The sequence below is a fragment of the Myotis brandtii genome, unplaced genomic scaffold (assembly GCF_000412655.1).
Source record: "Myotis brandtii unplaced genomic scaffold, ASM41265v1 scaffold14, whole genome shotgun sequence".
Classification (NCBI taxonomy): Eukaryota; Metazoa; Chordata; class Mammalia; order Chiroptera; family Vespertilionidae; genus Myotis; species Myotis brandtii.
This window is the reverse complement of record NW_005354999.1, coordinates 2040289-2053437: the sequence shown is the minus strand read 5'-3', so window position 1 is coordinate 2053437 and position 13149 is coordinate 2040289. Positions and strand designations below refer to the sequence as shown.

The following is a 13149-nucleotide window of genomic DNA, read 5'->3' as shown; positions in this document are numbered from 1 at the left end:
GATTTTCCTACTCTGGGTATATTTTAATTTTAATAAATAAATGTGAGGAAAATCTGACACCATAATTAAAGGGTACATCTGTAGTCTGGAAAAAAAGCTCAGAATAGATCATTAACAACTTTGCTTAGCTTTTCTCTTAAATAATAACAAGTTATTTATTTTAAAAGTCAATAATGGGACACACTCTTCTGCATCATTATGAATTGAGGGGGAGAGGCACACCTATTTGAATCAGCATATCCTGTGTCTTAAATAGTACCTGTTAAATAGTAGTTGATAGATCATGATAGAAAAGTGACATGGCAATAGTGATAGCTTTGTTACAAAGAACACATTTTTTAAAAGGCATTTATTCTAGTATATTCTAAATGTAATGTTCCTACCTTTTTCATTTTCATTATTATTAAATACTTTGTTGCATTTTGACAGATGTATAAATCTCTGTTACAGAATAGAGAAAATTACCTCATATACAGAACAATTAACATTAACACTGGCACATATATGATAATCAATATAAAGAGAAAGAGAGAGAAATTAGAAATATCCAGCAAAATATGAAAAAAATAAGCCAAATTGGATCATGTAGTAAACTTTAAAGTTTTCCCTACTCCTTTTCTGGTCAGTTGTCTTGGCAATTCAGGGAAGAAATGGAACTTTATTTTGCTCTTATTATTTAGACTAGAGGCCCAGTGAACCATGGGGGGAGTAGGATGGAGTGGGGGAGAGAGACCCTCAGCCCGGCCTGCACCCTCTCCAATCTGGGACCCCTTGGGGGATGTCCAACTGCTGGTTTAGGCCCCGGCAGGTTCGAGCCTAAACCAGCAGTCGGACATCCCTCTCACAATCTGGGACCGCTGGCTCCTAACCGCTCACCTGCCTGCCTGCCTGATTGCCCCAAACCACCTCTGCCTGCCTGCCTGATCGCCGCCTAACTGCCCTCCCCTGCCAGCCTAATTGCCCCCAAATGCCCTCCCCTGCTGGCCTGACCACCCCCAACTGCCCTCCCCTGCTGGCCTGATTTCCCCCAACAGCTTTCCCTCACGCCAACCTGATCTCACCCCTAACTGCTTGCTCCCCTGTGCTGGCCTGATCTCACCCCTAACTGCTTACTTCCCCACACCAGCCTGATCGCCCCTAACTGCTTGCTCCCCTGTGCTGGCCTGATCTCACCCCTAACTGCTTACTTCCCCACACCAGCCTGATCGCCCCTAACTGCTTGCTCCCCTGCCGGCCTGATCACCCCTAACCGCCTCTGCCTCGGCCCCTGCCACTGTGGCTTTGTCTAGAAGGAAGTTGGATGTCCAGAAGATGTCCATTCGATCTCGTCTAATTATCTTATTACCCTTTTATTAGTATAGATATGTTAACACATAGAAATAACCTTCACAAATAAATTGTAGTGATGAAGTAAGCAATTGCCCAGGGTTTGTAAAAATATTATTACGTTCTCACAGGGAAATTCCTTTTCTATTCTAATCATTTGTTAAAAAATATTTACTGAACACTTCTCATGCGCCAGGTCCTCAGTGTGGGGAAACAATGCTGAATGGGGCTTGGGGTCTGGCACAGGCAAAGTAAACAAATAATATTACTCGAAGTAATGATTAATGCTATGAAGAGAAATACTGTAGGACAGGGAGAGAAATAATGATGACCGGGGTGGTTATTTTGAATATGGTAGGCCATACATTTCTTTTTGCTATTTGAGCAGAGAATGGAATAACCAGATAAAAGACTATTTGGAAAAGAATATTATGTGCCCAGCAAAGAGTGACTGGTATGATGGCCCTGAACTGGGAATGTCTTGATGTGTTTGTGGAAGAGCAAGAGTACCACTATGGTTTAATTGAAGTTCAAAATTCACTAACTATATGGAATTTTATAGAAATCTTATTTTATAAGGTAATTGCTTTATTCTCTTTCTAGGTAGTAACAGCTACCGGGACACTTGCTTTAGGAATCAATATGCCTTGTAAATCTGTGGTTTTTGCTCAAAACTCAATCTATCTGGATGCTTTAAATTACAGACAGGTATTGTGATCTGCATTAATTCTCTATTGCATTACCAAAATATGGCCATAAAATAAAGAAAATATGAGCCTTTAGTTTACCAACATGCTGCAATTTATGGGCTAGCACACCTTGATGTTTAGTCATGCTTGCCTGTCATTTTTAGCTGTGGTATAATGTAAAGCTCATGAGTTGGAGGCTATGTGACCATCACTATCCAGACATGTGACCTCAGGTGAGATATGCAAACTGCCAGATCCTTCTTATCTCCAGAATAGGAATAATAATTACTGTTCCATAGATTTGCAAGAATTTAAATGAAGTGATTTATAGGGAAGATACACACTGAAAGTGTCTGTGAGCATTCCCTTGTTCATCCCCTGTGCACATGACATTGTTCTGTGGATCTTTCTTTAATGCTTTCCTTTTTGCTGCTGATACATGATCTATTGGAAAACCCCTTTCATTAGTCTCAGATAGTGGCATTGAATTTTTGCTGGGCAGTTTATTTTCCACGACCTTTCATCAGACATTCTTGGCCCTGTAGTATTAAAACAATTTTCTTGAATTTCACTTCTCTTTACTCAAATATGTCCTGTTTGTGGCATAGTTTGTCTTCATGTGGTTTCCTGGCTCAGGAACATTTGATGAATATTTTTGCTGGAGGCATCAAATTTAGGTATATCAGCCAACATTCAAGATTTTATCAAAGTGACCCCCCTACCTTTCTCTCTAAACCAGTGGTTCTCAACCTTCTGGCCCTTTAAGTACAGTTCCTCATGTTGTGACCCAACCATAAAATTATTTTCGTTGCTATTTCATAACTGTAATGTTACTACTGTTATGAATCGTAATGTAAATATATGATATGCAGGATGGTCTTAGGCAACCCCTGTGAAAGGGTCATTTGACCACCAAAGGGGTCGCGACCCACAGGTTGAGAACCTCTGCTAAACACTTCTTTTAAAAATATATATTGATTTACTTATTGATTGATTGATTTCAGAGAGGAAAGGAGAAGGAGAGAGAGATAGAAGCAGCAATGATGAGAAAGAATCATTGATCTGTTGCCTCCTGCACACCCCCCCACTGGGAATCAAGCCTGCAACCCAGGCATGTGCTCTGGGAATTGAACCTTCTGGTTTATATGTTGACACTCAACCAATGAGCCGCACTCGCTGTGCTCTAAATACTTCTTATCCCTTATAGAACCTTGTCCACCCCCTCCTAATGTAATAACCCCTATTCTTTTTATTTCTCCCCCTGCTTCTAAGCTGTGCATGAACTCTCCTCCCATATCAACTTTGGGAACCTCATATTTAGGACTCCTGAGCCAAGGTGTTATGATATTTCAGATAATGAATTTGGTAGTTAAAATGTCAGGGTTTGAATCCTGGATCATTTAAAGGATGTCCTGGGTATTTGACTATGGGCAAGTTTCTGATATTCCCATGTCCCGGTTTCTGCATTGTAATATGGGGATAATGATTCGATTTACCTCATATAGTTGTATGGTTTGTATAAAAAAAGTTTCAAGGACTTAGCACACATTTTAAGCACTTAAAACCCAGAACTCATATAACTTCTGTGAAGAGTTTGTTCTTAACTTGCCTTTTACAAGTAGTGTTTCAGAATTTTACCTCACTCGTGTATTTCCTCAACTTGTGCACAATTTTTATGGTGGTTTGTAACTCAGTACACTTGTCTGAGAGAGAGAGAGTGAGAGAGAAAAGGATGAGGGAGGAGGAGATGGGAAGGGAGAGAACTGGTATAAGTTAAGATGTAAATAAACTTGAAATGAGGGTCTGGTCTTCTTGGTTTTTTTTGTTTGTTTGTTTTTTGCTTGCTTGCTTGTTTGTTTCTTCTATAGATTATACAAATATCTAGCACAGTTTTTGGCATGAAATTAAGTGCATAATAATGACAAACGTCTGATTTTCAGCTCTGTCCCAGCCTTGTTAAATTTTCTAAGGGCTACATAATTGGATTTTACGTGAAGTAATTTAATGGTGGCACATAGGCACAATTTCCTTGTTCCAACCCAATGTAAAGGCTGGCTTCTAAAAGTGATATTAAGAGCATGTAGGTAAATCTTACACTGTTATTCTCCCTGTTTCCAGATGTCCGGACGTGCTGGAAGACGAGGTCAGGACCTGCTGGGAGATGTATATTTCTTTGATATTCCATTCCCCAAAATACAAAAACTCATAAAATCCAATGTTCCTGAGCTGAGAGGACAGTTTCCCTTCAGCATAACCCTGGTGCTGCGACTCATGATCTTGGCTTCGAGGGGAGATGACCCAGAGGACGCCCAGGCAAAGGTACTGTAGCAATAACTTGCAGTTCCATCAGCCTTCAATGCTTTGTACTATCCTGAATAATAAAGAATTGGAAGTGGAGGGTCTATGAGTTTTGTTTGTCTCCTGTATCAATCGTAGAATTTGTAGCTGGATGGGCATTTGGCATCACCCGAGATTATGGTTTCCATGTGTGATAGTCATTGTTCTATAGTAGTTAAAGGTGCTGGCTATGGATTTAAAAAGATCTGGGTTAAATTCCTGTTTTCACCATTAGGAACAAAAATATTTTTTATGAGTATTTTATAGTAAAAGTCTATTTTTCATAAAAAAGTAGCCCAAATTCATCAAATAATATTTGGATAATCTAGAAAGTTGATAGAAGAAAATTATACCCATACCTAGTTCCTCTGTTCAAAGACAATTACATTATCATTTTGGTCATCTTAAAGTCATTTTTCTAGGCATAGGTGTGCATCTTTTGGATGGGTTTTTTTTGGTATTTGATTTTTAACACTATTTTATATTTATATTAAATTGAACTTCAGAACAAGGTTACAAATTTTCCTGAAGGTTTTATTTTTCAGATAAATATTTTCTGTCTAATCCCAGAATGAGAGATTTAAAATTCATAATGAAATAATCTTATTTTCATCTTTGTGAATATGCATTGTGAAAGGGACCTGTTGGGTCTGAGTTCCTCTGCCAAGGGCTGTACCTCTTTAGATATTGGGTCTTAGAAGACGGAGAAGACATGAGAAGTTATAGGCGTATAAGAGCATCTTTATTGCAGCCCAAGTAGCCATTGCTGCTAAGGAGCCATTTAACAAAGCACTTCTTGCCCCAGCTGGTTTGGTTCAGTGGATAGAGCATCAGCTTGTGGACTGAAGGGTCCTAGGTTCAATTCTGATCAAGGGCACAGTCTTGGGTTGTGGGCTCGATCCCTAGTAGGGGCATGTAGGAGGCAGCCGATCAATGATTTTCTCATCATTGATGTTTCTATCTCTCTCTCCCTCTCCCTTCCTCTCTGAAATCAATAAAAATATATTTAAAATTTTTTTAAAAAGCAGTTCTGCTAACACAATAGCAAACACAAAGCAATCCTTGCTAATACAGTAGCAAGCATAGGAACCATCCTAGCAAAACAACCTCACCTTGGCTAGTCAGTAATACATCTTTACAATGAAGCCCCCAACATAAGAGCTATATAGGAGCCAACCACAGGCTGGTCAGTGGCAACTTATATACAAGCTCAAATAAGCTCAAACAAAAGAAGCTTTATGCCTAATAGTGACCTCAGTATTTGGGCTATAGAAAGTCATGCCTGTGCAGTGTATAGCTTGCTGCATCCCTGCTTTTGTAGCTGCATATAGAAAATTAGCCTTGAACACACTGATTAGGATTCCCACACTCAGAGTGGCCTTGAACATCTGACATACATTGACTGATTAGGGTTCCCACAGGACCCTGTCTGCTCTGTAAATTGTACAATATTGCAGGACATGGAATAATACGGTGCTTATTTTCTTCTAGAACAATCCAAAGGCTATAAGCTTTTAAACTCAATTTGCACTTATTACCAGATTATTTGGCAGTATCATTCATTTCTGATTATTCTGTTGTATATGTTCTGTTTGTTAAAGGATAGATCTGCCATCTAAAAACATGGTAAAACAAGTAATATGAAATCTAATTGAATCCTATATAGTGCTATAATAGATATGGGTAATGTCTATCATATTTTATATTCTTTTATGTGGTGGTCAATCAGGTGAGGCGATTGCCAGAGGAAATGGGCTCTTGAGATGTCAGAGAAAAGAATTTCAGCAACACAGGTGTGAAAGTTCAAGCACAGTGGCAAGACTTATTGGGGTGAAAAGAAATAATATGCCCCGGGGAATGCAGAAGGCAGGCAGGCTCTAGTAGCAGCTGCCCCGAGGTCCTTGCTGATCTTCTATATATTTTCTGGGTTTCAGAAACAAGCAGGCTGTCTTTCAAACTGTCCAACATGTTTCCTGGGTTTTCCTGGAGCCCTTTCCTGAATCTTGTTGGGTTTCCTGGCCTTATCCCATCCAATCCTTTTCCCAGGCTAGACCCCTCCCCTTTATTGTCTCCACTGTGGCTCCTACTGCGCATGCCTCAAAGTTCTGCTTCTTCATCTGGCTTCTACTGCACATGCGCCCAGCCAAGGAATTTCCCCCTTACTGTTTATCCCTCCCCCTCTGTAATCCAGTTGTTCCCTGGGGAGATTGGAAAGAGTCTTTCTGCCTGCTTGGGACTTTGGCCAAGGATGCGCCTGTCCCCTGGGGTGTATGTGAAGCTGTAGCTTCCCAGTTAATCAGGCTTAGCCAGTTTTGTCCCCTTTTCCTTTAATACCTACCTCGCTACCTTCGCCAACAAGGCCACAACAGGAGGCAAAGGAGAGGCTCAGAGAAACAAAGTATTATTCTTATAGGTCCTAGCCACAGGAGGCATAGCATGCCATCCCGGACTACATGCAGAACACACCAGGGTGGTCCAGGAGGCAGAAGACAGGAGCAGGGGGCAGGCTTAGGCCACTGCCTTTATGTGAGTTTCCACAGGAAAGGCAAGACAAGTCAGAGTAAACAGTTTAGGATTTACTAATCTGAATAATTCCGAAGGCTTTGGGCTATGTGAGTGACCTCTAACTGCCTGGTCTCTGGCTCTGGCTCTGGGGTGATTTAGGGCAGGAGGAATATTGGCTTGGTGTGTGAGTTAGCCAAGGGAGTAGGTGGGTCTAAAGTTGAGTGTGGTTGGTTTGCATAGGAGAGGCATGCTTTTAGGCAAGTGGTTATCTTTATGTATTACTAGACCTGGGAGGACTGGTCTTTCCCCAGCCAGGATGGTTTTTTAAGATGTCAAAACATCATAATATACAGAACAATTTAAAAAATTATGTTACACCTATATTATTTAAAAATGTATCTTGTATCACCAACATGGTGTGACTTCAAGTATTCTTCTTTAAAGGTGCTGTCAGTACTAAAGCATTCATTGCTGTCCTTCAAACGGCCCAAAACCATGGAGATGTTAAAACTTTACTTCTTATTTTCCTTGCAGTTCCTGGTGAAAGAGGTATGATTGTACTTCTTTTTGTGAAATAAGATTGCTAAAATCTCTATTTCTTATCATGATGAACTAATTGTAGTCTTTAGAGTGTTATATCCAATGATTAACATTACTTCTAATTTATATAATTATCAACACTGGGCCAGGTAATGATTATCAATCTCTTTTATATTAGCACTAGAGGCCCGATGCACGAAAATGGGTGCAAGAGTAGGCCTTCCTTCCCCGGCTGCCGGTACTGGCTTTCCTCTGGCACCCGGGACCATGGGCGGCTTACCCCAGGCTGGGCCCCAGCTTTGTCAGGAAGGACGTCTGGAATGACATCTGGAAGATGTCCGGTCTATTCGGTCTAATTAGCATATTACCCTTTTATTAGTATAGATTAATTACTATTTTAAACTGGCACTTGATGTATTACTTATTGACTAATAAAAATGGTGAATTGAGTCAAACTAATAGATTATATTTGTTTTTTAGGGCTATCTAGATCAAGAAGGCAATCCGATGGGTTTTGCTGGACTTGTATCACATTTGCATTATCACGAGCCTTCTAATCTTGTTTTTGTCAGTTTTCTTGTAAGTGGCCTTTTCCATAATCTCTGTCAGCCAACCCATAAAGGTAAGCTTAATGTTTCTTGCGTATACTAAAATTAGCAATAGAGTCTATAGTGAAGTTAGCATTTCAGGAATATTTTTTCTACCAAGAAAATAAAAGGTAATATTCAGATAATTTAGAGATACCAAATTAGGCAAAATAAACTTTTATATACCTACTAATATAGATTATATGTAGGTATATTTTGTGATACCTATTTTAAAATGTCAACTTCTTATTAACTTCAGTGATTCCTTGACTCCAGGATTCAGAACACATTAAATAATATATAATATTTTCATAAACATTTTATTTTAATTAAATTTAGTATATGCTTAGAAAAAGGAAAGCATTATGTTAAACATATTTGCTATTATTTATGAATATTTTCTCCTAATCTTTTTTCTTTGAATATAACTGTATACTCTATTTAAATAGCTCATAGTATATTAATTGCATAATCTAGAATCTTATCTTCACCCTAAGTATATTTTTGCCAATTTTATGTTAATTTTTGTTAATTCCATTTGCAATGCCTGTGTAATAATATTACGTTTAAATCAGTGTTTGATTTTTATAATTAAATAGACCCCTTAAACAGTGTCCATGAGAGAAATGTTTCCCACTTTGTATTTAAAATTTTTAGACTTCCTAATGCCTGGTGAAGTCTGCCTTTTGCAACATTACTTTGTTTTCTATCATCAGTTGATAGAAATACTCTATTTTGCACAATGGTTCTAGTAACTATATTCTGAACATGCATTATTTGGTGAAACAAGGATACTCAGGAAACCGTCCTCCCAAAGGCTCTGTGAAAGGAGAAATAATTTCATGTTACAGGATGTGCAGTTTGTGTTTATTACTATGTGTATATGTGGAGAGGGCAGCGTATGTGGTTACAAACATGGAGATAGAAAGTTTGGTAACTTTATAAGGTAGATAACATGGCTATCGCTATTTTGTAAATGAGAAAACTGAGCCACAGAGAAGTTAAATAAATTGCCATGGTCACAAATTTTTAGTAAGTGTCAGAGCCAAGACTCAAATATAAGTAGTCTGACTCCAGAGCCCAAGTTATTAACTTAGTGACTTTTAAACCACTACAATATAATTCTCATGTGTTGTGATGGACTGAAAGTAAGTCAAGTTGACCATATCTAAATATGAATGGCAGAAAGATAAGGTAGGGAATGGTTATTCGTGGGCTAAATTTTGTAAAGCCTTAATTGCTAGGCTGAGGAGATTGGATTCTGTTTATGATACACTGAGATATAATAGGAGATTGTTGAATAGGTGAGAGATGTGATCATAAAATGCTTTAGGAAAACTGATAATAGACTGAAGAGGGAAGAATCTAGGCAAGGAGATAAGGCAGTTCATGGTTAGAATAACTAAGGTCCCACGTAGAGTGGGAGTAGCAAGAATAAAAAAGAAGGCATAGATATAAAACTGCTAGCAGAAGAATCATTCCTTAGTTGCTGTATTTGTCAAAAATTTTAGTTTACATGAAATGAAATACAAAGTAATATTCAATCTAAACATCAAATATGGTGTTAACATACTTTTTTTTACATTTGTTAACAAAATACTTTGTTTTATGTAGGCTCAAAATGTTTTTCTCAAGATGTTATGGAAAAGCTCGTGTTGGTGTTGGCAAATCTGTTTGGAAGAAGATATATTCCAGCAAAGTTCCAAGAAAGTACTGTCAAGTTTTATCAATCAAAGGTAAAATTTATGATTCTGATAACACTAAATATTTAAGATCAATAAATCCTACCATAAATGATTCAACAGCAGTAGAATTTTGTGAAATGTAGGATTCAATTGTTTAATATAAAAATAATTTTTTCTTTCTGTAATTCATAAATTTCCTCCTATAAATCTATCAAAAGATTAAATGCCTTGAGGAAAATATAGGATAATAAACTTTACTCATGTTTTCTATTTGAAAGTGCCAAATTATAGTATTTAGTGGCCAAAGGAAAAATGTAGGTTATTGTACATTAAATGAACTAATAATTACTGTCATTGAATCTACAGTTCTCTTAAATTTTTTTTTTACCTGGAGGTAGGTCTGTGGACAGCAAGTATATGTTATGAGCTAGAAAGTCCTTCCTGAAGAAAAGATTAGAACAGTCATCTAAGAAATCATTTCTTGACTCACATAGACTAAAAACAGGAAAACCCTTTTGCAATATTATTTGCAACATTTTCTTGATCATGATTTCCTATAAAAATCAACATTAAATACTGTTAGTAATGTACTCCACTAGAATCTGAGAAAGTTGGATAGGATGGTTATACCACATAACTTTAGTAAAAGGTGAGAAGGAACAAAAACAGAAGAGTTCATCTACATTGTCTAACCTTCAATGTCAAATTACAAATCATATGCCTCACAGAATGTTCTCTAGACCAGTGAACACAACTTTAGGCACAACTATATTAGCTTCACATTTTTATAATCACAAGTACATCATAGAACTATTATTTAATATTTTGTTTAAATTAATAGTTAACTTCTAAAATAAAATTCAGTATCTCTATTCTTACAAAAAGTCATCATTACAAAAATAGAATAAAATATGGTTTTGAGTAGAGGTCTCCTCTGTCTTTCTCTTTTTTCCTTAAGTATTATTGTAAATTTGTGCACTTTTAGGTAGATGACCATCACTCCTATTGTAAGGGAGAGCTGTGAACATAATGAGGATTAGATTGGCTAAAATGATAAAATGGCAAGAACTTATCCAAGATGTGATAGGAATCTCCAACTAGGGTTTTTCTTCCAAAGAATTTCTCTATTCTAGAAATGAGTTGAAAATTGTATTTAGCATATGCAGAGAGCCTCTGCTATGCCATAAAGAAGCAAAACATACACACACACAAAACAAAAAAAAACAACCAATAAAGCTATTAGTAATCACATCCGGCTGGAGTGACAGACTAGAAACATGAAAGACTTAGTGAGTTTTAACCACTGAACATTTATAGGGTACCAGATCTTCACAAAATATTGGGGCACCGAACCAGTTTTTTTGTAGTCTTATGGCATTTCTTAAATGAAATCTTATTGGAGGGAGGGGTTCGACATTCATTTATATGTTTGTATCCCCTTCAAGACATATTTGAGCCACTTAGGGCTGTAAGATATAAAAATAAGTGCGGAAAGAGGTGGATTTTTGGCAATATTTTAGGGCTGAGAAGATGAGTGCGATCAGCCTCATACTAAAATCCTAAGAGGACCATGATGTAAAAACAGAGATAAATCAGATAATGACTGAGACTCATTAAAAATGGAAAAAAGAACCAACCCACTTCAATCTACACTTGGACTGAAGTGATCACGCCTTCATTCACTTGGCCAAACAGAAAAGTGGTAGAACTCATTCTGGTGGAAGATAACATCATTTAAAGCCTTTCATGTCCTCCTAAAACATTTTCTGGGGTAAAAAGTAAACACCAAAAAAATCCCCCAAATGAAAAAAACACACACAACTGAGTAAACAAGAATATATGACCAATTTACCAGGAAGGAAAGCAGACAATAGTAGTAGACACACAGATGATCCAGATACTGGAGTTAAGATAAAAGGATTTTAAGTATAATTAATATGTTCAAGAAAATAGGGAAGAGATAGCTAAAAGTGGTAAAAGGATGGAGAATTTCACCAAATAATCAATGGACATTACAAAATTGAAAAAATATAATATCTAATTAGAGCTGTAACTGGTTTGGCTCAGTGGACAGAGCGTTGGCCTACGGACTGAAAGGTCCCAGGTTCGATTCCAGTCAAGGGCATGTACCTTGGTTGCGGGCACATCCCCAGTGGGAGGTGTGCAGGAGGCAGCTGATAGATGTTTCTCTCTCATCAATGTTTCTAACTCTCTATCTCTCTCCCTTCCTCTCTGTAAAAAATCAATAAAATGTATTGAAAAAAAATATCTGATTAGAATATACATATCAGAAGTCAGAATCAGTAAGTTGATAGACAGCTCAATAGAAAGTATTCAAACTATAGCACCAGGAGGAAAAAAAATGAAAATAAAAGCAGATAGCATAAGGGACATGTGAATCATACTCAAAAGGGTTAATATCCTAGAAGAAGATGAAGGAGAAAAATGGTGGGGAAGTATTCAGAACTAATAGCTGAGAGTTTTTCTGAAGCTGATGAAAGATAGCCCTCCATAGTTTCAAAAGTGTAGTCAACTTCAAGAAAGATAAATATAAATAAGCATTAAACTAATACTAATGGAAATAAAAAACAAAGATAAAATCATAGATCAGCTAGAACTGCAATAGACATTTCCTTGAAAAGAGCAATAAGATTGATAGCTGACTTTTTAACCAAAATAATGAAAGCTAAAAAAAAATGAGAATTTTTTTCACTCCTGTTTATTTTCATATATCAATGTATACTTATACTTAGCATATGTCCTAAACATAGCTTAAAACAGGGTAAATATATTGTAGTTGATTTGATAACATACTAAGTAGGTATACATATGTTTACCTTATTTTTTAGCATTATTGAGGTATAACTGATACTAAAAAAATGCACACTTTTAGTGTATATATCTTAATGAGTTTGAAAATATGAAACATACAGACACTCAATCTGTCATCTCCACAATTTTTCTTGTGCTTTTGTGTGTGGTTTTTTTTGGTAGGAACATAACATGATATTTATTCTCCTAATGTATTTTAGAGTGTACAATACTGTATTATTAACTATAGGTACTGTGTTGTACAGAACGTATCTAAAACTTATTTATCTTTCATAATAGAAACTTTATATTCAATGAAAAACCATTCCCCATTTCCTTTTCCACCCAGCCCCTGGCAACCACCATTCTGTTCCCTACTTCGATGCATGACTATTTTAATAATTAGAATTATGTAGTTTTTTGTCTTTTTATGATTGGCTCATTTTACTTAGCATAATGTCCTCTAGGTTCATTCATGTTGTTTCAAATGGCAGTATTTCCTTTTATTAAAGACTAAATGATATTCTGTTGTATGTATGTGCCACATAATCTTATCCATTCATCTACTGATGGACATTTGTGTTGCTTGACTATTGTGAATAATGTTGCAGTAAACATAGGGATCAACATATTTATTCAAGATCCTGATTTCAATTTCTTTGTATATAT

The 13149-nt window shown here is 36.8% G+C and overlaps 1 protein-coding gene across 4 annotated transcripts in view; it reads left to right on the top strand.

Annotated features, from left to right (window-relative positions):
* Positions 1-13149, top strand: part of LOC102257980 (probable ATP-dependent RNA helicase DDX60) — a 98671-nt gene that overhangs the window by 67085 nt on the left and 18437 nt on the right. For 3 of the 4 annotated variants that reach the window (XM_014535221.1, XM_014535220.1, XM_014535222.1), the window contains 5 exons: positions 1930-2034; positions 4134-4334; positions 7302-7406; positions 7878-8019; positions 9599-9720. In XM_014535221.1, coding sequence (XP_014390707.1) covers positions 1930-2034; positions 4134-4334; positions 7302-7406; positions 7878-8019; positions 9599-9720 — 675 coding nt within the window. The remainder of the gene's footprint in view (positions 1-1929; positions 2035-4133; positions 4335-7301; positions 7407-7877; positions 8020-9598; positions 9721-13149) is intronic. The other variant, XM_014535223.1, reaches the window with a different exon arrangement.